The following is a 26,707-nucleotide window of genomic DNA, read 5'->3' as shown; positions in this document are numbered from 1 at the left end:
CACGCAATTTTATGCAATTTATTTCGTTCACAATACCTTCTTCAAGAAAGCACTGATTGGAATGTTTCCTTGTGGAAAATAGTTATTTTAGAAAGAGTTCAAAGCGTATTAGTTTTAGTCCAAGTGGGAAAAGCTGTTTTAAAAATATGCACAATTATGCATTCTTGGGGTGTCTAAATAGAAATGTAGTTAAGAGTGCTGTGTTACAAATTTTGTATGTTTCTCCTCATAATGGAGAAAATTTATAAAACAAACAAGAGCAACATTACATTCGTGAGAAAGTAATTTACCACCTTTATTTCCAAACGCCACACCACTGGTAAGCAGAGTTTTCTCTGAAATGTCAAAGAAACGTCAACGACGTATTGTTGTTGACCTAGAAAACAACTTTTCGATTTCGGCAAAGTTTAAAGACGTTTATTGTAATTGTAAGGCAACAATTATCCCAGAAGAAGTGGTAAAATGGGTTTTACCATTGAAGATAAAGTATTAATTATTAATAATTAATTAATAATAGGTTTTCCAGTGGTAGGCAATTAAAAAAAACGACTATGACTCAAACCAAGACAAATGTTTCGATAAAACAAAAGATGAGGCAGCACTCTTGTTTTGCTTTCTTTTTGATCACATTGTATTAACGTACTCTAAACGACTGGATTTTGATGGTAAATCAAAATGAAGTTTAGGGTACAGTTGTAATAACTGAAATGACTTACAGAGAACTGTTACTACGTATTTAAATAGGTATGAAAAGAAATTCGTTATTTGAGGATGAAAATTCAGTTTATCATTTTTATGGCGCATCCTGGGTAAACGTGATAAGTTTATATACAAGAACGTAGTCAAGAAATATTTATATAAACTTCTTCAAACTAAATTCAGAGTAAATATTGGAAGTTATGTTGCAGTAGATTTACACAGTTTTATGAAATACAAGTTATCTCTGTTTTATTGTTGTGAAAAGCAACCTGAAACTTCCTTTGAGAAAATTACAACCAAATTTATTACGTCCAGGTCAAAATATGATGATGAATATTGCAAGGATTCACCTTTACAAAAACATACACTTCTTGAAAACTCTGCCAAAGGACTTTGAAAGTCAACGGAAATTTCATCGATTAATGAGTCAACTTCCGAAGACGAGAACTGCGCTTATTTCTTTTAGGATAAAGTGACGTTAGAAGATGACGAAGGGTCAGATATACAGTAAGAAATTGATTAAATTCCACATGTACCACAGGAGACCGTTGCGGAGAAAATTCATATTGCAATTATTACAGCTTTAAATGGTTTCAAATTATGAGTATAATGGTAGCGTGAAAATGTTTAATTTTATAATTGTAAAGCAGATTTGCCGTATTTCAGATCACTTTCAACGTGGGCGGTGGAGAAAGCACGCTCGTCTGATCTATTTCCACAAAACATATGAGCTTTTGAAATATTATGCTTGAGGAATAATAACAAGACACGTCCGCACTAACTTATATTTACAAGAAAAAATTGAAAGACTTGACTGTCGGAATATAGTAAAGTGTTCTAAAGGGTGAGCAACAATAACTGTTTCAGTTGGCAAAAAAAAATTTTACATAAAATTTTCAAGACTGTGAATTGTACCTATTTCGGTTTGTTTTATTGACATCATTGACAGCTGGTATACATTTCAAATTTAAACGTCTTGGTTTTTGCAATCTTTTATTAATAAAATGGTTTTCTCGTTGGAACATGACATAAAAGTCACCAAAAATCACCAGAATTTATTGCCAACTCAATCAGTACTTGTTGCTCACACGGTATTACCAAAACATTATTTATTCAATGTGCCTTTGTTTTTCTGTAAATTATTTAAAGTTGACTCAAGTTGCAAAAAACCACTTTGTATTTGCAACAGCACTTTTATGGCATTAGTCATTTGAAATTACTTTAAAACTATACTTATATGGAAAGTATTTTATCCAAACTATGATTTTCTGGTTCCTTTGTGCCTTTATTTGGTTCGAAAATATGAAAAAAATGCTGTTGCAAATGACAAGTGGTTTTTTGCAACTTGAGTCAACTATATATCATATCATCATATCAATGATGATATCTATTATTATATAGGATTCGTTCTTGAATGGATAATCTCAAACCATGTGAATGAACAGAGTTGCATCGCGCGTTCAAATGAAATATTGGGCTGAGCAGGCTTTGGAATTATTAAAACGTTTAAAACAGTGTAAAGTTTGAATTTCCCGCCGTTTGGCACGAATAACATTTGTTTATGTTTAATCCGGACATAATTGAACATGTTTGTTTTCAGCGAAGGGTGCCCTTAGATATTTGCTTCGAGAATAGGAATCGTTAAGTTATTCTATAATGTATAAGCAAAGAAAGAAAAAAAAAGAAATATTTTTTGGCTCCAAATTTTAGGTTAGCTGTCAACATGCTCTAATTAATCTACGCTTTAAAAAATCACAACAATTGACGGTTTCCAACGCCTTCCCAGCCCAGGATTTCATTTGAACGAGCAATATAAGTCATATTTGTTTCAACGTCGTTCTACTAGCTCTCCTTTGAACTTTTTCAAGTACGTGGTTTAAGAGCTCTAAGAAACCAAGAGGTTCATACAACATTTGCATGCTCCACTTCTGGCCTAACATAAGATTTGAATAATTTCAAGTGACTTAATATCTAAAGACTGCAAGTCAAGACAGTCACATGTAAATTAAAAATTGGCTTTTATAAATGTGCCGTTGAATAAAGGATAAAGTAATTGCAGACTCCAGACACTAGTTTTTGAACAATAATTTATTATCAATCATATTTCTTTCCGTTATTGTCAAGTTCCGAGGGTATAGTAGAGTAATTCCTTGTAAGTGTTGGTCTAAGTTATTTTAAAAGATGCTGCACAACGTTTACAAAAGTTCGTGCATTGGGAAGTATCCTTTGAGGAATTCTTGCACCATAGATTTGCTCTGAATGTCCACGGGCTTCGCCATAGATCAAAACCATGAGGTTAAAATTGAGGTTCTTGTCAAAGTGACTTAATTTTGAATTAAATGGCAACCAAAAACTCTACTATGATTTTTTTTTCACCCATTTTTTCATTAAATACAGTGGCTCCCAAACTTTTTTTGAAAAACTTTTAGCCCCTTTTTCTCGAAAAATATTATCAACATTTGTATAAGGAATTATTGGCTCAATCGTTACCTATTGTGGAGTTCTACCACTGGTTAAAATATTTGTCAAAGTCACCTTGTAATTACTTACTGTTAATAAATTGTTTCCTGTAGTTCAAGGGCATGAAATCTCATTAGTTAGGTCGGGCAGTTAATGTTTAATGAAAACTATTAGCTTCCAACACTTCATATGCCGGTTTATGTTTATTAAGGGACTGCTGTAATCAAATGAAAATAAAACACATCCTCCACCTTACCTCAAAAATACATTTCTGGATGGTATTAATGAAGAAAGTCCCAAAAGCAAGTTTGTAAAAAAATTAACTAATAAATTTTGTGTAACTATTATAGGGTTTTCATTGCTTAAATTGGTAATTTTAGTTAGTTTAACGAAAAACGCAACACATTATTCTTTTAAAAATTAAAATTAAATAAGAAAAGGTTTGTTTGGAGCATTTTGTATGTATTGATTCATCAATCATCGTCGGGTTTATTGTGATGTGGGTTTCTTATTGTGAAGGGAAAATTTTAAGAGTTGGTAAATAAACAAATACAAAATGTGATTTTAATTTATTTTTGAAAGTGTTTTTCTTTATGTAGGTATGAAAAAAATTTCCTACAGATTTTCCTCCGAGCTAACAACGTGTCTTTTACAAATATTTGTGTTTAAAAATGCGTATGATGAAACCTAAGCCTAAACATTTTTTATTATAAAAAATTTTTTTCAAGTACATATAATTTTAATATTCCTGGAATTTTTATTTAATATTTCCTTCATGTGTTTAGCAACCAATTGCGTGACAAAATTGACCAATCAAAACGAGAAAACAAAAAATAACCCGATAAAATTTCTCTAAAATGCACATGTGCAATAATCTGATAAAAAATGTGGGTACCTGATTTTTTTTTTATTATTTTGAATAAAAAGGATTTAAAATAATGCGTTTGGTATCATTCTATTCAGGAAATAATCAGCCGTATACCCCTCGTGCAAAATTTTAATATCGGCAATTTTTTATCTAATGAACTCAAACATCATAAATTATTCAGTCAGAAGACCAATTATTATCAAATAAAAGCCCTCGACTTCGTCTTGTGCTCTTATTTGCTAATAATTGGTCTTCTGACCTCATTTATGGATGTTCATTAGCAAAAAAAATTTCTGATAAAAAATTTTGCACTTGGGATATAATATGAGATTATAATCTAGAAATAAAAATACTAGTACATACACTATTACGGATAATACTATCAAGTAATAGTGGAGTGCTTATCAACATAATTACTGGCGTCTCGCCTCCACATTTTGACTTTTTTGTGTTTTATGTTCTGTGTCAATGTTAAGGAATTTCCTCACGATATGACATGAGTATAATAATATACCTTTTTGAATTTCAACCACCAATGTGTTCTCTAAGTCCAAAATTTTTAAATTTTTAAAAAGAGATTGCGGTACTATTCCCGTTGCTGAAATTATAAGTGGTAAAATCGAAATTTTCTCTAAACACCAAAGATTTCTCATAGCAACGGAGAGTTCTATATATTTATTAATTTTGTGTTATATGTCTGTGTTATATTGTGTGAATTTGGAACAGCTATATCTAAAAGATATGCTGGCTTTTGTTGTTTATTTAAAATAATAATGTCTGGTCTGTTATGCTGTATATGAATGTCAGTTAAAACTGTACGATCAAAATATAATTTGTAATTGTCATTTTCCAAACAACTTTCTGGTTTATAAATATAATCTGGTTGTGTATCCTTTAATAAATTGAATTTAACTGCTAAATTCATGTGTATAATTTTTGCGAATATATCATGACGTTTCTTATATTCGCTTTGATTACTTATCAAATTTCATTGAACTCCACAGGTTCAAATTTTATAAAATAAATGAGAATCCTTTTGGTCAAAGAATTGACTTCGAGAAAAACCAAATTCTTATATTTTGTTGAACAATTATTATTATTACATATTTATGTTACATACTTGCATAAACATTTTCGCATTAAATTTTATAAATCAATCTGAGAGATAATGGTGATAAAGTTTTTGCACGTCCAGATGGTGTATTTTCATTTTTATTTATTTCTGCCTGAAACTGAAACGTTGCAATAAATTCCTTCCGTCCACTTTAAAAAGTAAAATAAAATAATAATAAAAACAAACAACATGAAAAGTTTTTTACGAAGTATAAACTGATGGCCAATATTTTTCTCTTACGTGTCCTCCTGGCCTGTAAAACAAACTACATTTACGAATACAAATAAAAAATACAGCCAAATCAAATCTGGTAAATGCCGTTGTTTGTTTTATGAGGTAGGTTTTATCAGCAGGTCCAGTCATAAAAAAACAATTGGACATATGTACAAAGAAATGTATGTGCTTATACGAAGAGTGTATTTCGAATGCTAAAAATGTTCGCTTTAACAATTCATTTAAAAATTAATCTATGTATATACAGTGTGAACATAAAGTTTGGAACAAAATTCATAATAGCGTTAGGTGATATTTTTAAAAGCAAGTCGCTCGGACAGGTCGATTTTATTTTGAAAAATGCCATCTGTGATGTGTTATTAGTTTACATGACGCAATCACCAATTTATTTTTAATGACAACCTCCACTTTTTTCTTATCTTTCTGATAGACCTTCCTAAACGATTAATAAAAAAAAACCGGTACCTTACATAACAATTTTTTTGGGAAAATGCCAAATTTTACTTCAAAAATTTAATTTCAAAATCCTGTGTTCAGGATTTGTTTGTCATCATTTCTGACATAACATTTTCTATTTGACATTTGCTACCAATTCAACAACATTTTTTGCATTGATTTAAAACAAACGCCTTTCTTTAAATCAATGTTTCTTTGAGTTTTTTAATTAGGTTAGATCCTTAAAAAGTACCTCGACAAAAATTTCATCAGGACTTCACAAACTAATTGCCGTATCTTTGAATCAGGAAGGAACAAACTGCCCTCATTTCATTCAAAATAATTCCTTCATTTAAAATTGTCTTAGCTAATACTAATATGTGGATAGTCTTCATCAATAAGCTGTAAAACGCAAATTTGAAGATAAATCTATGAAAATATTCGGCGAACCAAAATTGCGAAATAATTATAAGTCATCCCAGATGGGATGACTTTAGTACCGTGGATTAAAGGTCAACCTTTGGTTTGGGACGTTACTGTTGTAGATACACTTGCAGACAGTTACGTATTGAAATCATCTGAAGTCTCAGGTTTTGCCGCTGAAATGGCTTGCAAACGCAAACATAGCAAATATAGTTCAATCATTTCGTCAAACTACGTGTTTAAAGGTTTAGCATTTGAAACCTTAGGCCCTTGGTGCAAAGAAGCCATCGATTTCATTAATGTCATCGGAAACCGACTTATCGCGGAATCAGGCGATTCAAAATCAAAGAAATTCCTTTTCGAGAGGATTTCCCTTGCCATTCAACGTGGAAACGCTGCAAGCATTCGGGGCACTTTTCCAGATTCCGCAATATTATCGGAAATTTTTGTATTATAAAACAAAAATGTTTATGTAATTATGTTATACTTAATATAATTATTCTTTGCTAAAAAAAATTATAAGTAATGTTTGCAAAGGCTCGGAATTCTTACTATACATTTTCATTTATTCGTGCTTGGTACGTACCAACGGTGAATAACTGAACGAGGCTTCTTTTCCTTATGAAAAAAAACGTACAATCGCGGCCATCCAAAAGTGAACGATAGCTTGCCAAAATTTTCGTATTTTTCGTTAGATTAAATCAGGCTGTATTCATTGGCGTTCGTGCAGCAGGCGTTACTATTTTAATAATAAAAAGTTGTAATAAATATATTTTTTTTTAATGAGGCTCAGAAGTAATTCATACATTATTCAAGTGAAAGTAAACTTTAGTAAAGAAACCTTTCCAACACCTATTCGTATTGGCGTCTCAAGCCTGTTTTCTTGCCAACGCCTCTTTATATTGAAGATGCGAGTCTTACTGCAATGTAATTTTCTCGCCACAGCAGCCAACGACCAATTTTCTTCTAGCTTTGCAATAGCCCTAGCTATCTGAATCGGAGTGAGATGTGGCATTTAAAAAAAATAGTTTCAATAATTTTTTTAACGCTAGTGTCAAACTTTGACATTTTAGGACGCCTATGATTTAAAGCAAAAATCAAACTATTAAAAAAAAACGTTCACTTTTGGATGGCCGCGATAGTACATAGAACTTAAAAATTTAGATTAAACTATGTAGTAGAGTATCGATTTTTAAGATACTTTCTTTTTTGCTTTGTGTAACAAAGTATACTCAATATGTAGTTATTTATTTAACGAGTTTGTGTGTAAATTGTGCTTTTTTTGTATGAGTGGGCCAGATTAAAACGCGAGTGAAACGTGCGTTTTAAAGGCCCACGAGGGGGGCAAAAAATCTTGGAAATATTTTGCGAATTTTTCATAATGTTATAGAGAAAAAATTTCCATAAATTGCCGAGTTCTTCCACAGATTAAAATTAACACACGTATTTCAGATACATCCTGTGTACTATTTATAATAAAAGGATAATGATAATTTCTTTCAAAGCACTTTTTCATAAATTATCCTTGGTCAAGGATTACAGACAATGCTAAAATCAAGTAATGAAGCTAAGAAGAATTGAACTTAAAAAGGCTCGCGATGCGATTTACTCAGTGGCCACTCATCCAAATGCTAACCGCGCCAAGTGTTGCTTAACTTCATCGATTAAATATACCTATAATTAGGGCCCGGATTTTAGGCAAAATGGACTATTTTTATTTTTTAAGGCACATGTATGAAACTTGTCTATAAATGATTTCTGGCTTAATTAGAGTAATTAGAGCCATATTTGATTCTGCCTATTCGGCCTAAAATGCCCTTTAAATACCTATTTTACCTTTTAACTGCCTGAACATGCCTAAAATGACCAAAAATCAATTTCATTTTTGCGGTTTTTTCCCAATTTTCGAATTCTGGGAAGTTTACGGTATTGAAAATGTAAAAGTGGTACCTCAATAAAATTTACAATGCTTTATGATTTTAAAATTTAAGGAGATGTAATTACTGAAATGTACAAAGTGCAGTACAATACAGGAATTACTTTTTCGCTTTTACGGTTGGGACCATGATGTCAGCGGTAAATACTCCGACAATACCTAAGTACCACAAACCATTAGACTGGACTGGCATAAATTACAGAGTTTATCTGTTTGCCTCTGTTCGAAGGGGTGCAGGTATACGCGGTCTAATGTTTTCTGATACTTAGGTATTGTTAGAAGCTTTAACGTTTATAAAATGGTCCTTGCCATAAAAACGAAAATTAAAATCCCGAAGTGAAACAATAAGAGAAACCTTAAGGGTGTCATTTTCTAAAAATTTAAGAAATATAAAATTAACCATCTCCTCTGAAATTTGGTGGGAGACGTAAATATAAGCATTACAAATTTGTCATTTCTCGTTTACTTTATCTCCGTGCAGTGGTCGTGTTTCTTGTGAACCTGTTTAAAGTGAACATAATGCCGAAACAAAAAATTAGTTTACGCGAAAAAATATTACAGTGGACAAGCAAGAAAGATTTATATGAAATAAAATCAACCCGAGAAATGTTTTGTAAAGCTTGTGGTAAACTGGTAAGTTAAGCATAATTAAAAATATGTCATTTTATATTTTTTACTTATTTGAAAATTTTATTTTTTGTAGTTTATATGCGAAAAAAAATGTCACTTGCAACAGCATGAGCAAACGGCCATCCATAAAGAGAACATTATGACACCGCTTCGGCAAACGTTGCTGACACAGAACTTGGAGGAATCGGCAAATAGTACATTCAATATGGAACTTTGTAACGTCTTTTTAGCTGCCAATATACCATGGCACAAACTACAAAATCCTGCGTTTCAGAATTTTCTGACAAAATATTGTGGTAGAAAAATTCCGGATGAGTCTACTTTACGGAAAAATTATTTACCAAAATGCTACAAAGATGTATGAACATACTATCTTTTAATATTTAATTTAAAATTATTTTCACTTTTAGACTATTGACCGCATTCGGAATGAGCTGGATCCTTTTAACATATGGGTTTCAGTTGACGAAACAACAGATGCACTTGGGCGATATGTGGCGAATTGTCTGGTTGGGAAACTTTCAGAAGATGAACCTGGAAAATCTTATCTTTTGGCGTCTAAACAATTAGAAAGAACAAATCATGAGACAATAGCTAGATTCGTAAATCAATCTTTAGGTAAGGGTTTTTCACTTTTTTAAATTTATTTTGATTTAAAATTTCTATGCGTAGAAATCTTGTGGAGTACCAGAGTTGTTGCTGAAAAGTTTCTTTTGTTTGTAACGGATGGAGCACCATATATGATAAAATCTGGTAGACACCTTAAGGTGTTTTATCCAAAAATTGTGCATGTCACATGCTTAGCGCATGCTTTAAATCTAGTGGCTGAAAAAATTCGCTATCAATATGAAGATGTGGATAATTTAATTTCGAACGTGAAAAAAATTTTCGTTAAGGCACCTTTGAGAGTTGAAATGTACAAAGAAAAACTAAAAGAAATGCCACTGCCTCCACAGCCAATTTTAACACGATGGGGAACATGGCTTCAGGCTGCTATGTTTTACAGCGAACACTTTGATTCCATTAAAGAAGTAAGTATATAAAAGATAAGCAAATTAATTGATTGTTAAACTGTTTTTAACTACTCACAGGTTGTCATGTCCTTTGATGGAAGTTCTGCTGTTGCTATTCAAAAAGCACAGTCTATAATGAAGAAACCCGGAATAAAAAACCAATTAATTTATGTTCGCAGTAATTTTAAAATAATCTGCGAAAGTATTACTCAATTGGAAAAAAATGGGTTACCTTTAACCGATTCAATCAAAATTGTTGAAAACGTATTTACCTCCCTAAAAAAATCTCCAGGCCCTGTAGCAGCAGTAGCATTAAAAAAACTTGAAGATGTTACTGAAAAAAATCCTGGATACAAATTTCTTCTAGAATTGGCAAGAATTTTTAGAGGTGAAGATGTGCCGGAACATGACACCAAAATGGAAGAAATTTATTACAAATTTGCGCCCATTACCTCTTGCGAGGTAGAAAGAAGTTTTTCAAAATATAAGTCCATTTTGGTGGATAACCGACAATGTTTTAAAGTAGAAAATTTAGAGCAATATCTTGTATGCAATGTAAATACGTAACAATGTAAATAACTAACAAACTTGTAGTATTGTATATTAATTAATAAAAAATAATTAGTAAATATCTTGTTGTGTGTACCTACTTAAAACTTTAAAAACACATTTTTTAATTTAATTAACCACAACTTTAAGGACCTAGTATGGCTTATTTTCAGTTTTTAAGGGACTATTTGCAGTAGTTTAAGGGACTATTTTAGGCACCTATTTCCGACTTTTTAATTGCCTAAAATCCGGGCCCTACCTATAATTAATAATATAATTATTATGTGTCTAATTCATTGCTATTTTTATCTCTGTTAGTGTTTAGGTATTATATCTCATTTTCCACTAAAAATATTTTATGAAATAATATTTATAAAAATCTTTTTTTTTTTAGTTCTTTGGCGTCTTTGTTATGGATCCTCCTTTGATTTTCTTGACTTATTGTCAACTCAACTCAGTGCAATATCATTTACATTTTGTATGCACAACCATTAAATTTATTGGAGACAATAGAATCAGATTTACATGCACTTACTTTCCACAATGGCACAACTACGATATAACTGCAAAAGCTAGGTTAAAATATTACGATTTTTTTAAATCTTCGGATATAACTCTTTCACAATTAAATTATAACAAAGCTCGTATATGGAGATTCAGTTTGTGGGAACCGCATATTACATTTTTAAAATTCATATGGAGTCATATATTCATCTCCAAATAAGCCTCTTCCTCGATTTCTCTACAAATGTAACAGTCTGAAATCTCTCCCGGACATCGTTTTTCTTGCAACATGTTTGAGGAGTAATTTTTGCTCACCTTGACCTCGGTCGGAAAACATCTTGAGACAGTCTGCAGGAATTGACATTCAATAGAATAAATTAATCTAACGTAATAATGGGTTGCGGTCGTTGTAAAGCAACGCGTCAGCATTGAAAATTGTATCATTTTTCATGTAAATTCAGATTTTCCTTTAATTTATTCAGAAAGTCTGAACGTTTGGGTCGAGTTGCGCGATGACAGGGCTATAAAGTACAGCCGTTGCGAGATCATCTCCCTCGAAAACTTCTGTTACATCTCTCCTCTCTGTTGATATTTTTGTTAATATGTGTTTTAAATTTCTTTTTATGAGAAAGCTTTAACGTTTCTGTCGGAATTTGAGTGGAACTCCACGGCTGACCGTTTGCTTTTTGTTCGAGTTGGAAAGTTTACTGTTTACACAACGGTTTATAATTATTTTGTTTTGTACATATTGTCTTATGACACCGACTATTTTGCATCCAGCATTAGGTCACGTCTAAAGCTCAGATTTTATGCAAAATGCAGATTCCTCCTGACAGCTACAAATTTTATATTTAATTTGTATGTTTTTCAAGACAAAGCCGTAAAAATGCATATGTTTTGCTTTTTTAAATTAAAGTAGTTTTATGCGACAGGTGTATAAAGGACTACTTTTTTAAGAAGTGGGAAGTTTTCAAGCACGAACGCAAATAAACATGTAAAGGGTGTTTTTTTAAATTTGGCATCGAAGTAGGCGTTGGAAAGTCGATTGAGTTCGCACCACTCGTGTAAAGCGTAAGTTTTAAACAGCTAATCCGTGATCCGTAACCCGTATAGTGCGTTCACAATTGACAGTTCAACGCCTACTTCGACGCCAAATTTAAAAAAGCACCCGTTACATTATACACAAGTTGCATTTATGATTTTTTACATCATTGTCTCTATAAAATAAATTTTTGAAATAAAATTATTTCAAAAAAAGTAGTGATGACAAAAAAATGAATACACAGGATCTGCAGAATGATTAATGAAATTTGAAGTACAATTTTTTTATGGTTATGTAATTAGAAAAAATAGTGCTTAAAATATGTACATCATTCTAACAATTAAATTAATTTATTTGTTCATCAAGAACCAATAAACCACAATTGCTCTATTCTTGCCTGTTGTTTTAATAAAGTGTACATTTTTCAAACATAAAATCAAGTTTGGTTACATTGGGGATTTTATAACCAACAGTTTATGGTGATCATTAGCTTCACGTAGTTAAAACGGAAGCTTTATTGAAGCAATAAATTAAGACAATACTTTGCTAAACAGACCGAGTGTAATTTGCATTGCAGATAAAAGTACCACTAAAAAAATTAAACGAATCTCAAGTAAGTATGCGATTAGTAGATTCAATATACCGTGTGTTTCAAAAAATTCAAGTAGGCTACGAGAGACAAAAGCATTGAAAACGTATGGCGTAACTTGAATAATTCAGGTGTAAATGTGTTTATTACAATAATTGTTTTGAACGAACTGTCATTAAATGACAATTTCAAGAAAAGCTTGAGAACGGTTGTTTTCCTACGATTCTACGAGAATTGGCGTTGGCACCAAGATTTAAATACGTAAATGTAACAGGTTAAAGTTAGGTTATGTACCCAGACCAACAAAAACAAATAAATCCGCGCAATATGTGTAAACAAGTAATGTAATAACAGTAAATAAATAAAGAACAATTAACAATATTAAGAGCAAGTGTTGAAAATGATAGCCTTGAGCTTCGATGCACATTGGAAGACGCCTCTTCATGTTCTCAAAAACTCGCTCGCATCCTTCCTTAATTCTGCTTTTAAAATCATCCATTGTGTGACAGGTTCCTTGAAAATGTTTTTTAATTAATGTGTTTTTTAAATGAAGAAACAGGTAATAATCAAGCAGCGTAAGTGCAGGCCAGATAAGATTCAATCATGAAATCGAAGGACAAGGATTGCTAATTAGGAACGAATTGCAATATCCTAGAGTTTATTGACAAAAGCACTTGCCTAGGTAGAAAATTCAGATAAGGGTTTTTAGAAAAAAATTAAAAAGTAGAAAAAAAAACAAAGGCAATGCCATTAATGCCTTTGTATGTATAAGGAAAAGAGAAAACGAAAATTTGAAATTCATTAGCAATTTGGATTTGAATTCTTAAGCGTTGGCGAATAGGAGTCCGTCGAAACTATGAACAATATCACGAAATAAATTCTCCTTGGGGTTTTGTTTGTGTCCAATTATTGTACAAATTCAGAAATTTTATATTGATCAGAAAATCTCATTTGGTTTATTTAAACTAATCAGGTTGTAGCATTTTTGGATTACCCCGAGTCAAATGTTGACATCACAGTAATCTTTCTGACCGTGGCAATTCCCCCGAACCCACCTGCATGATTTCTGGAAATAAGTTCCGAGCGAATAATGATATAACAAATTAAGAAGGGCATGAAATGTAATTATTATCAAGCCATTGTAATGAAATATAGCTTCTTTCCACACAAGCTCCATGAAACTTCTTCCGTACATAAACCTTGCAACTCATATAAACTCATTTAAACATCAGACAAAATTCTTGTTCTTATCTAATCTGTTAGGTGCCGGTTTTAGTTTGCTGTGGAGATTTACCTTTTCAAGTATGTACTTGTTTTTACTATGAAACTTACTAAAAGTTAACCAGAACTTAATTGATTACACAGGGTTGGTAAAAAGTGTGGAAACAGCTAAATATTTTGAAAACAATTTTTCCAAAATTTTTGATACATATTTGGTACAGGGTTAGGAGAAATTTGTTCTATTATTATGTACCTGTAATTTTTTCAGTTTTACAAGTTGAGTCGCCATGGGTGACGACGTGTGTATTTGCACTCAGTGTTTACAAAGCATTAACGATGCTAAAGTTGGTATAAAATGCAACAAATGTTTGAATCACTATCATAGTAATTGTCAAGATGTCAATTTGCGTGGTTTTCATTTGAGAAAAGCAACATGGATGTGTAAAAAGTGCTCGGATGCAGAAGAAGTGTGTGCCAGCGAAATTCCACAAAAAAATCAGCTAAGAGAAACTAATACGAATAGGGAAGAAAATGGTATGGAAAACATTATGAAAATGCTAGTTACTGTGAATAAATCAATGATAAAAATGCAGCAAACATTAGACGAGGTCGTAAACGAAAACAAAAAACTGCGATTTGAAATCGCCCAATTAAAAGAAGAAAAACTACAAAAAATCGAGTGGAAAACAAAAACATTTGCAACAGCTGTGTTACAAATAAAACCAAAAAATAAAGGAGAAGAGGTTAAGAAGATGAAAGACCAAATTAGGAATAGAATTAATCCAGCAGAATTAGGTGTTGGACTATTAATAGGAAAAACAACAAAGAATGGGGATTTAATTTTAACATGCAAAAATGAAGAAAAGGATATGAGAGAAATTCAGCATAACATTCAAGAAGATATGGGACAAAATTACGAAGTTTCGGAAAAACGTCTGCATAAGAACAGAATTAAAATAGTGGGAATTCATGAGCAGGAGAATAGTGAGACAGATAAAACATTAATTGAAAAAATTATTAATCAAAATGAATTAGATAAACAAAAGTCAGAAATGGAAATAATATATAGGAGCAAAATTTCAAACAAGAGATTTAGCATAATTCTGGAAAGCAATGAACTTGTATATAAGAGATTAATTGCAGGAGAACTTTATATTGGTTGGTCCAGATGCAAGGCCTATGAAGAGTTTGGAGTTTTTAGATGTTACAAATGTAATAAATATGGACACAAGGCGAATGATTGTAAAGGTGAGGTAACGTGCCCTATATGCAGCGAAAAACATGTGTTGAAGGAATGTAAAAACAACACAAAAAAATGTGTAAACTGTACAAATGCGAATGAGAAATTAAAATTGAAACTAAGCACTGATCACGAAGTATGGGATAGAAATTGTGCATCATTTATTAGAATTCTTGAAACACAGAAAAGGAAGTTTGCGAATATTAGTAATACATAGCAATTAAGGGAGAAACAGACAAATATAATAGTATGTTTAAATTGCCAAGGATTTCTAAATAACAAAGACCAAATTGAACATTTTGTGAACACATCGGAATCTTCTATAGTTTGTTTAACTGAAACACATGTAACAGAAGAAATTACGTCCAGTGAACTTAATATCAAAAACTTCAGATTAGAGCAATGTTGCACCGAAAACATAAGAACAGGGGGAGTGATGATCTACGTAAAAAAAGGAATAAAATACGAAGTCGAAAAAATTGAGAGAATAGAAGATTACGTGTGGATGGTGTCATTAAAAATTAATCTTGCAAATGAAAATTACCTGTTAACAGCAATTTACCACTCGCCAAATAAACAGGAAGCTCGATTTATCAGTTATTTTGAAGAGTACCTGGAAGAAGTACAAAGTTTCGATGGGAAAAAAATAATTGTAGGAGATTTTAATTATGATGTGTCCACAAATACGTTTTATGTAAAAAAATACAAAGATCTTATATATAGAAATGGTCTGTTTCAGATAGTAAATATCCCATCAAGGCAAACAATAAATAGTGCAACCATTATCGATCACATTATAACCGATCAAAAAAATCTACAATGGAATATATTACAGACACCACGAATAAGTGACCACCACATTATTAGGGTCAACGTAGAAAATCTTCAGCAAAATGGAAATGTTCTGATTGAAAGACGTGACTATAAAAACTATAATAAAGAAATCTTCCAAAATATGCTCCTGGAATATGAATGGAACAATTCTATTAGTGATATAAATATTTTATCACATAAACTGACGACATGCTTAAGTGAAACTTTAAATTATTTGTGCCCAATGAAAGTCAACAAAATACCATTAAAACATGAACAGAACAAATGGATAAATTCCGAAATAATCGAGTTAATGAAAAAAAGAGATGAGAAGTACAAAGTAGCAACGATTTCGAAGAATGAAGAATTATGGGAAGAATACAGGAAATTACGCAATGATGTACTAAAAAAAATTAGAACTGCCAAGAATCAATATTTTTTGGAAATGATAGATGAAAACAGAAGTAACCCACGAAAAATGTGGAAAAATTTAAACAAATTATTGCCCAATAAAAAAGAAAAATACCAAGAGGAGATTATATTTCCACAAGGCACCATAAGATGTGCCCTAACCATTGCTGAAAATTTTAATGGATATTTCGTAAAGAGCATACAGGATATAGTAGAGAACATCAAGATGAATAATGACACAGATTTCGAACAGGATGTCTTTCAATATAATCGCAATACATTCTCAACATTCAGAACATTGGACATGCCAACATTTAAAAAAATAGTGCGATCGTTAAAAAACACTGCTGGAGGAGAGAATGGAATTACCACAAAAATATTGAGAGATGCAGTGGAAGTAATAGCAAACAGATTTCTAGATGTAATAAATAATTCCCTCCAAGAAGGTAAATTTCCAGAGAAGTGGAAAACATCGATTGTGATTCCAGTACCAAAGATACCTAAGACCAGGAAATGTGATGAGTTTCGGCCCATCAACATCGTTCCAGTGTATGAAAAAATCTTGGAAGTGGCTGTGAAAAATCAGTTAATAGAGTTCTGCGATAAAAATTTAGTGATCAATAGTGATCAATCTGGGTTTCGTGAAAAGCACTCGTGCGAAGCTCTATTGCTTGAAATCTGTGATAATTGGGTCTGTGATATCGAAAATAAGCAAACTGTATTAGCGGTGTTCCTAGACTTAAAACGTGCCTTTGAAACTGTGGACAGAAAAATCCTTATCAAGAAAATGAAAGAAATTGGGGTGAATGGAACGGTACTTGAATGGTTTACTTCATATTTAACTAACAGAAAACAGAAGGTTAAATATTGTGATAATTTCTCCAAATCAATTTTAGTTGAAAACGGGGTTCCTCAGGGAACCGTATTAGGGCCGGTACTATTTATTATATATATAAACGATATTATTAAACATGTTAAACATTGTAAAATGCGATATGATGAACAAAATTAATGAGGATTTAAACAATATCTATAAATATTTATGTAATCATAAACTAAGTGTAAATGAGAATAAATGTAAATTTATTATAATTAAAAACGAATATAATGTTAGTGGGGATAATGTGAATATAGAAATAAATAATGTTAAATTAGAAAGAGTTCAAGAAATAAAATATTTAGGAGTGATCATAGACAGTAAGTTAAAATTTCACAGTTATGCGCTATACTTACAAAATAAAATGTCTAAGAAAGCATTCTTTCTAAGCAGAATTTCTAAAAATTTGTCATCATATACTAAACTTGTACTGTACAAATCACTAATAGCACCACACATTGATAACTGTTCATCATTATTGTATATGCTGCCAAATTACAGAATTAAGGAACTCCAAATTATACAAAACAGATGTATGAGAATTATACTGAAATGTGATAGGTATACATCTGTTCAATATATGTTGAATGTACTACAGCTTATGGATGTAAAAACAAGAATAATTTACAATACGTTAGTAACTATTTATAAAATAAAAAATAAGTTAATGCCGAATTATCTGTTAAATAAAGTAACATATAACAGTAACTTGCACAGGTATAGTTTACGAAATAACAATATGTTTAAAATTGACATCTGCAGAACAAATAGGAAGTTCAATACTTTGTTTTATAAGGGATTATCAACATTTAACATGTTACCTTGGCCCATCAAAGAGTGTACAAATGTAAATAGTTTCAGGAAGGAACTGATTCGTGGTCTGGGGGGAGGGTCGGTGGTTGTGGCTGCAGGATTTTATTAAGTTTCTGGTAGAATCCTGTGGTCACGGTTGCCGATTTCCTTTCGGATTCTGGGTCGGTTCTTTTATATGATACTTTTATTTTTATTTTTGAGATGTCTGTTTATTTGTTATATATTTTTTCATTCTGTATTGTAGCATTTGATTTTATTTTATTATTTTTTTTGTATTTAAATAGCGTATGCTAATAAAGTATTATTATTATTATTAGTTTCATATTTTCATTTGTTTTTGAGATACAGGGTATTTTTTTGTTTAAACACCATTATAGCTCACTTTTACATTTTTCAAGAGAGTATTTTCTTTTGAATTTAATGATGTAGCAAATGTATATCTTAGTTTTCATTAAAAAGTAAAAAAATAAATAAGCTCAATTTAAAAAAAAATAAATCCAGTTCACTTTATAACTTGTTGTCATTAGTTTAGATTTAAACAGGTTATTCTTGCAAAAATGCTACGTTAAAGTGAAATCGAACCAAGGAATTTTTTATGATGATCAGATAAGGGGATTGGAGGCGAGAAGCTGTGCTGAAGTTGTAGATCTTTTCAATAAAATTGATCCAAATCTCCTATCTCCAGGTTAATCGTTTCAAGAACTTTGCAACTGTTAAAGAGCGTCTAATCTGGACGACCAATAATTGTTATGAACGATGAAAATTCACTTAATCTTATGTTAGACATAGGTAGTAGAAAATCCCAAAACTTCGACGCAAGAGTTGGTTTTCAACACAACATACGCAGGGGACCAGCGAAAAATTGTTAAACACAAAAAGCATCGTGGCAAAAAAATTCGGGAATCGAATGATCAGCTAGGTCCTCTGATTTGACTCCGATTGATTTTTTCTTGTGGGCTGAAGTGAAAATCCTGTAATCAAAGGGCGAGAATTGCAAATTATATAGAAACAAGTGCTTCACCGTAGATAATAACTAAAGTCGTTTGGACTCGTAGTTAGAAAAGTTTGTGACAGGAGTTCATTCAGATAATCCCGAAGTCCAGGACTGCACAGTTTTTCCTCAGAGAATTCCCGGATCATGTATGGTGGAGGGGATATTCAGGCCGAATCCGAAAATACGGAAGGCCAGGACTGCGCAGTTTTTCCTCTGGGGATTAACGGAGCTGTATGGCGGGCTTAAGAGCTCGCCTACAGTATCTATTTTAGACGTTGGAAGACTTAAATATTATGTATCTCTGATTGAGTACTTGCGTAAGTCGCGGGTGAAAAATAATGTGTCAGCTATGCCGGGTAACAACGGATCGATGAGGTGGCCTTTGTTTCTCTAATTTTTCCTCATTTCTTTTCCAAATTAAAAATAACTTAGATTTTTTCTTTTTCTTAACTGTTCGTTTGAAGATTGTCAAATATAATTCGGGGTCGATCCGTTGTAGTCTGCAAGCTGAGAACCTTCAGAAATTATCTTATGGTAGTGACGATGTAAATCGTTGGACTAGTCAGTCAGAAAGAAATTCGATTCAAGCCCTGATTTGTTATAAATTTACCAGAAACTTTTATTCTTTTTTAATTTAGTGTAATCTATCTACTTGACTCAAAGATATATGTTTTAAGTAATATTTAAGTAAATTGTTTAACGCTAGAACTTGAAACTCCTGTATTTGGTAACACAACATGGCTCAAATGAATTTCACTCCTTCTCTAAAGAACATCAAAACACGTAGCCACACGGCCTCAAGGCTCAAGATGTTACAATACTAAATAGTTTTCACAATTATGTGACCAGAATACAATTTTCCGGTTTCGTTTCTACTCTATGGTTGCCACCCAATTTTTTATTTATTTGTTTACATATATGGTATAAACTAGATAAAAGAAGAATTAAAGATTGGTATTTGAGGAATTAATTTTGAACCTACTAAAAATTGTACAAATTGTATTGCACTGAACAACATTGTATCCAGTTAAGTGCATTTAGATGCCCAACTGCACGGTTTCGATTCGCAATTATGCAAACATCAAATTTCACTGGAAACGTTACGAAAATATAAAATTTTATGATGCGGAACAATATTGGACGCTTTGCGTAGTAAAAACTATCTCCAGTTACTGCTCCTTCTGAAATTAAAAATTGTGAAGCTTTGGGTGTATTACGATTTGTTCTTTGATTTGTCGCACAGCAATATAATTAATATACTCAGAAATTGACCAGCATGAAATGGAATCTGGGGCCTTGACCCTGAAAACAAATGAAACAGAAGAGACTAAAAAAGCTTTCTGATTATGAACGAATTTCAATTTAAAAAGACAGAAAAGCTAATCACTTTTCAGATCGTTTCGAATGAATAAGTTTACAGAGCTTTCAATATGACGTTCGGTAAATCAGGACATGACAGGACATTAAATCATGAATCTGTCGCATATATCAGGCGAGCTTTGCGATGTAGTATTTGGTCGATACCAGGATTCACATCCTTTATTAATGATACGCAAATGAGCGGTAACATTGCGATTTTTCTTCGACGTTCGATCGCTTCAACATTCAATATTTACATACTAAGCACTATCGCAAATAATCGTTAATAATTTACAGGAAACGGATCCTGTTTACTCGACGCTCGAGGATTCTTTTCGTTCGGTTGTTAGCGAGGCAAACATGTGATAGAAATAAACAAGTTTTTATCATATGGTTGGTCCGAGAGCCCCATTACTTAAACTTTCCGTAATCTGTCCTCCTTGGGCCTGCTTCAGTTTTAATGAAAAGCAAATACGTACTCTCATACATAGCACGATTGCAAAGCAAACCTCCATACCCATGTAAACGGGAACACCGTACTTGGCGCAACAATAGAATTTGCATGTTTCATGTGTATTTTAGTCTGCAGATTCGGTAAACTCATAATGATACTTCCTGGAGGGTGATCATGCCACCAGCCAAGCGACGTCTTTCGTTTTCTTGTCGTTTAACCGACGTACTATGTAATTAGATTGCCCGTTCGTCGCTTTGTTGCTTTTGCCATCGTGTTCTATCTATCATCTTACACAGTTAATTATTAGATTATCTGGAAGACCGAGCACGGAACTAAAAGCTACGACGATATATTACACAGAAAGATTTACACTCTTACAATGGACCCGAAAAACTGAACCGAGCGAGGCCACACATTCAGGAGCCTCTTCAGCTGAGATCTACACAAATACCCACCAGACCCTTCAAAGACACATTTTTTGTCGTTTTCTATAGCCACTAACTTAATGCTAAAATAATATTTGCACAAAGCTTCCTTCCATTTCAAAGAGTAAAAAATGTAATACATTGTTTTAAAAATAAAACACGGCTTTTAAAGCTTTGAAAAAGTAAAGTGAAGTCAAAGTATTTTATTTGCCCCGAAAAAGTGTTGTATCGTTTATTTCTGGTGCTTATTTGGTACATTATAAGAAAATGAATGTTCATATAATCGATAACAACAGCGAAAGTGATGAAGAAATGTCTAATACAACAGCGAAAGTGATGAATAAATGTCTAATACGCCGCCAGACAATAGCAATAATTGTCATGTCACCATAAATTATGTAAATAAGTGATTGTATTGCAAACAGTAAATTTCTCGTTTGTTGGAAAGCTGATAAAAAATACTACCCATAAAAGAATTGTTAATACATATGTACATATTATTAAAATATTTTTTTAAATATTAACAAATTCTCAAAAAAATATATTAATAACATAATTACATAAACATTTTTGTTTTATAATACAAAAATTTCCGATAATATTGCGGAATCTGGAAAAGTGCCCCGAATGCTTGCAGCGTTTCCACGTTGAATGGCAAGGGAAATCCTCTCGAAAAGGAATTTCTTTGATTTTGAATCGCCTGATTCCGCGATAAGTCGGTTTCCGATGACATTAATGAAATCGATGGCTTCTTTGCACCAAGGGCCTAAGGTTTCAAATGCTAAACCTTTAAACACAAATTTATCTATTTGAAAGAAGTAGATACCAAATAAATTTGTAATTTTTCCAATGTCTTTTGCTTTGTAGTTTTTTATAACACTGAATATACAGGGTGATATTGAAAGATATTGAAAGCGTACATTTTATAAAACATGATATACAGGATGTATTTTTAAAATGTGCCGAAATTTTATCTACGAGGTTGTAAGACAACGTAGAAAACTAAAAGCAATTTTAAAAAATTGTAGCTCAAAAAATAAATGTCATTTTATTTTTTGACATAGAATTTTTTAGATATTTTTTCCGAGTTCTACATGAAGCCAGTAACTCGTGGTTAAAATATCTGTACAACTTTCAATAACACCCTGTATTTAGTGCAAACAGTTTACAAATGATAATTTCAACATTATCTCACCATTTATTAGTTAAGCTTTACTTGGATAAAATTTTCTACGATTTAATTACGTTTCATATGTAAAAGAGTCCTTATTTTATTTAATTCTCTGTAAACGACGATTGAAGAATTAAGCGCTGGCTTCAAAGCTAGATTGCATTAAGAGTACTACTCGCTCTGCATAACTTCCAGGATTGGAACTGTAAAGTTCCACCAACCGCATAAATTTGAAACTTAATTGAAATTCTGCTATGAATAAAGCTGCCGTTTGAAATCCCGTCGGCTCAAACTATCTCTTAATCGCTTCAAATAAAATGTGGCGGCGATTTCTTGCCCCGTCTCGATCCATTACTATTTTCCAAAAGAAATTAAAGCTAGACCGTAAAAGTAACGATTAGGCGAGGCCGCCTCGAGATGCGGCACTTTTACTAATTGTCACATCAAAAAATCTCTTGGAATTTTTTGCCCACCGGCTTTTAGTGCGAGTGGCCGGATATTTAGCGATATTTACGGAAGTTTTTCCACAAAATTGTAGTTCTTTAATTGTGGCGAGCCGCGCAACTCCTTTCAACCGCTTAATTCATACTTAACGAAGTTGAAAGTTTTGGTTTATGCGTAACATCAGCCAAATCTGCGGCGGTTGCACTTGCACTATGTCGGATTTGCTAACTAAGTTAAAGGAAACTTCTACAAGCAATCCGGAACATCGTTATGCACTGTTCGACAACATTAACTCATCCACATTATCAATATTAACATGAGATGTTTCCTGTTTTCTCCACACTGTCATCGCCCCCAACTTTATGTCTAAAGACATGAATTATGTATGCATTACAACCCTATATTTTGTAATCCATTAAGGGTAACTTACGATGTGCGAGTAAAAACATCATTATCAATCAACTGGAGAAACTTGAAAGAACTTGGGACGGAACCGACCGCTGTTTCATGAACTTTTGATGATGTTGTTTTAATTATCTATTTTATCTACTCTCACCGAGCAGAAATTCGTTTTCACAAAACTACAGCTAAATCAATAATGAACACATCTTATAACAAAAACTATTTATTATATACAAAGTATTTTTTTAACAGATTATCACGATTTTTATTAGTAAAGTTATTGCGTTATGTGTCAACATTAGGTTAGACGAAACTGTTAAAAAATCATGTAGATTCTCTGGAATATACTGTTTTTTCTCAAAGTAGTGTTGTACTATTAATTAGCGTATAATGATGGCTATTATTCAAGAGAATGAAAATTCCAACACGAGCCGTAGGCGAGTGGTGGAATCATCGAAGTGAATAGTAGCCATTATACGCGAGTGGAAGATTATATTTTCTCCACGACTATATCAAGAAAAAACAATCTTTGAAAACTGAATTTAATTTGATTATTTAATATTTGACAATTAAAATTGTGCCTCGTTTAGCGGTTACTACGCGGTGCGCGGTGTTTACAAACGCATCCGATTGGAAAAAGGAAAGGAAACACCTTTCATTCCCCTCCGAGAGGGGGTGGGGGCTGCTGAGGCTTCCCAGAGTCTTTTCAGCCACACTGACGGGAAGATTCGTAATGGGTACGGTGAAGATGGGTGCGGAAGAAAGGTGGTAGGTACTAAGAGGTTGATACTGACCCAGCATTCGCCTTATCTGTGATAAGAGACATACCACGATGTGATGGTGTGGGGAAACCTCTGAAAAAAAACCCACACCTGGTCAGGCGGCACCGGGGTTAGAACTCGGGATCTCCCGAACGTAAAGTAGCGCGTCAGGCGCTTGGCCACAGTACTCGGTTCCGATTGCCCATGTGTCGTAGCATGTAAATACGAGGGATGTTATTGGCCGACAGCCGTGAATTTCAGTATATTCTATCACGGGGCGTGGAATTAATATAATTCATTCATTGAATATCCAACAAGAAATCTTTATTAGTTGTGGAGAAACTAACATCCTTAATTTGTGGTATCTAGTTATTCAATTATTACTTCAAAGGATAACCTTTCCTGAACATCTTAATCGATACAGCTTTGTTGTCAACTATTTAATTGAAATTATGCAAAATTAATGAACAAAGATTTATCATGGTATCTGAAGAAAAGAGTTGATTGAACGTATCGAAATAATATGTGACAATTCTCTGATAGTTTGTATAGCGCATGTCTTGTATATAATAGTTTCAACTCTTCCCTTCCTCTCTTCCAATTGTCTTTAAGGAAAATCCTTCACGTTGCACACTGCAAATAGAAATCTCTGAATTTTGCTTTTATTTCCTAGAAGATTTATAGTTTGTTCGCAGGGGGCAAGCATTAATGTCGTCGTAGGAATGGATATGAGCTATATAAAGTTATAACGATATCAACAATGGGGAAGTCCCTTAGAATGGATAGTCTGTGGATTGCGGACCATATCGCATGCTGTAGGGTAAATTAGGCATTATATTTTATGGGAATGTTCATCATAGTCGTAACGAAATTACTTATTTTCCTACTTCTCCCCAAGTTATGGCAATTAGAAGAGTAATTTTCTAGCCAATAGCGTAATAAACGATCTCAGTTATTTAAGGAGGTTGGTAAGGAGAATAAGTGGGAATTTTGAATTGATAAAGCAGGAATTATTTCATTAAGCTGCAGTGAGTATGTTACTGAAGGCATATGTTTTTAACAAGAGAGTTTACAGAATATAATATAAATTTGTACTAACGAGTTATTAGTTGCTTGACATGGAAGCAAAAATAATAAGTAAAAATAATAAGGACCAATCAATAAATAAATATGAACGAAATTCAAAGCAATTGAATTTTATTTTGAATCAAATAAATGTCATAATTTATAGTTACCAACATAGTATCAAAAAATATCTACCTAGGGTTTTTTAAATTTTACCAACTTAAAGCAACAGGTGGTGGTTTTTTGATTTTTGAATGGACTTTATATGGAAAAACATTCGGAAAGGTATTAAGTATTTAAAAACTTTCCTGAAATTTCAGACGTCTAAAAAGTATAAAATCTATTTATTAATAAAAACTTCCACTTTTTGTTACACGAAGAAGCAAGAAAAACTTTAGCTATAATAAATCACCGACACAGAACACCACAAAAAATAGTTGAAAAAATTCCTTTGCTTAAATTATTGCCGTAAACATTACTTTCCTTTGAAAATTCCCATACATTTTTTGTTAAAGAAGATAATTAATTTATAATATGATAAAAAAAAAGAGATAGCGGACGGCTATGGAAAACAGAATTGCTGAAGTCGTAATTCAATAATCTGTCACTTGTCAATTGTAACACTTGAGCCATTTTTATAAAAAAAAAATGATTTTTACTTAAGAACTGGATTTACCATACACAACTTCATTTGTTGGAGTTTCGGCAAAACCTTTCTTCGTCATCGTTGTAAGTATGATTGAAGCTACGCCGCACGTTTTCAGAAGTTTATTGTTACCATATTGTATTTTAAGAACTTGACAAGTTTAAATCATACACTAAAACAGAATGTAAAAATAATACGTGGTTGAAAGTTAAAAATTTAAATGAATTTAATTGAAAAATATAGCGTTGCCAACGTGTAAATGGTTATTTATATTACAAATGCGGTAGGCTACATTTTACAGCGCAAGGTTTTTCGATTGAAACACGACCGTGAAGCAAGAGTGTTTTAACAAAAACTGAGCGATGTAAAATGCCTACCACATTACTCGTTTTCTCAAATTTGAAATTTATTGTAACCAAAAATTTTGCAAAAACTGTCAAAGACTGTCATTTTGAATAATGAAATGGCAGAAAGTTACCTATTATACCGATAACTGACATGCTTACGATTTACACCACAACATGGCGCCATCAGACTTTAGACGAAAACAATTAAATTATGTATTTTTGAAAACTGAACGGATCAATGGTGGTAGCGGTATCTTGTCTTAGTATAAATGGACTTTATTTATGATAAGCTAACAGTTTTGTTGGAGGTCCCTGAAAGCTTAAAATGTTCGTGTTAGTTTACAAACTTCGTGCGGTAAAATGACAGATAGTTTGGTTAGTGTGTAAAAATCAAGATACCGTAGCTGTTCAAAATGTGTAAACATGTCATTTACAGTTGAGGAGGAGAAAAAATAGTATATACAATATTTCGTCAACGTAATTTTCTTGGCGAATTTTTTTTTTTTCATAATTCGTTATTATAAAATATTTTTTCTATAATAGATTCAAAAAATTGAAATTCACGCATAGTTATCTGTGCCTGAAGTGGGTCATTTTCTGACGTGTATTTTTTTTTGCATTGTTAGTAAGATCGAAACAATAGAAACCATACAAAACAGTGTGTGAAATGCAATTTCACGCATACGACTATTTCTGTTTTTCATTTCATGCACTGTTTTTTATTAGTTACCTAGCAACATGGTCACTGCATTGAAACTTCAGAATTCC

At 32.4% G+C, this 26,707-nt stretch overlaps 1 protein-coding gene across 1 annotated transcript; it reads left to right on the top strand.

Moving 5' to 3' along the window:
- Positions 1-8,667: 8,667 nt before the first annotated feature.
- Positions 8,668-10,443, top strand: LOC138126902 (uncharacterized). Its single transcript, XM_069042717.1, has 5 exons — positions 8,668-8,802; positions 8,873-9,157; positions 9,210-9,417; positions 9,472-9,830; positions 9,891-10,443. The coding sequence occupies exons 1-5, from the start codon at positions 8,689-8,691 to the stop codon at positions 10,377-10,379; spliced, it is 1,455 nt and encodes a 484-aa protein (XP_068898818.1). The 5' UTR covers positions 8,668-8,688; the 3' UTR covers positions 10,380-10,443.
- The last annotated feature ends 16,264 nt before the right edge of the window (positions 10,444-26,707 follow it).

The sequence above is a fragment of the Tenebrio molitor genome, chromosome 3, assembly GCF_963966145.1.
Source record: "Tenebrio molitor chromosome 3, icTenMoli1.1, whole genome shotgun sequence".
NCBI classification, from domain to species: Eukaryota; Metazoa; Arthropoda; class Insecta; order Coleoptera; family Tenebrionidae; genus Tenebrio; species Tenebrio molitor.
Note: the sequence above shows the minus strand (reverse complement) of the source record. Positions and strands in the feature narration are given on the sequence as shown.

What these genes read in the sequence shown, in the direction of transcription:
- LOC138126902 (XM_069042717.1), top strand. Translation starts at nt 8,689, where the DNA reads ATGCCGAAACAAAAAATTAGTTTACGCGAAAAAATATTACAGTGGACA. An exon ending in GTAAAGCTTGTGGTAAACTG is followed by an intron (nt 8,803 to 8,872) that starts GTAAGTTAAGCA and finishes TATTTTTTGTAG; the next exon opens with TTTATATGCGAAAAAAAATG. An exon ending in ACTTTGATTCCATTAAAGAA is followed by an intron (nt 9,831 to 9,890) that starts GTAAGTATATAA and finishes AACTACTCACAG; the next exon opens with GTTGTCATGTCCTTTGATGG.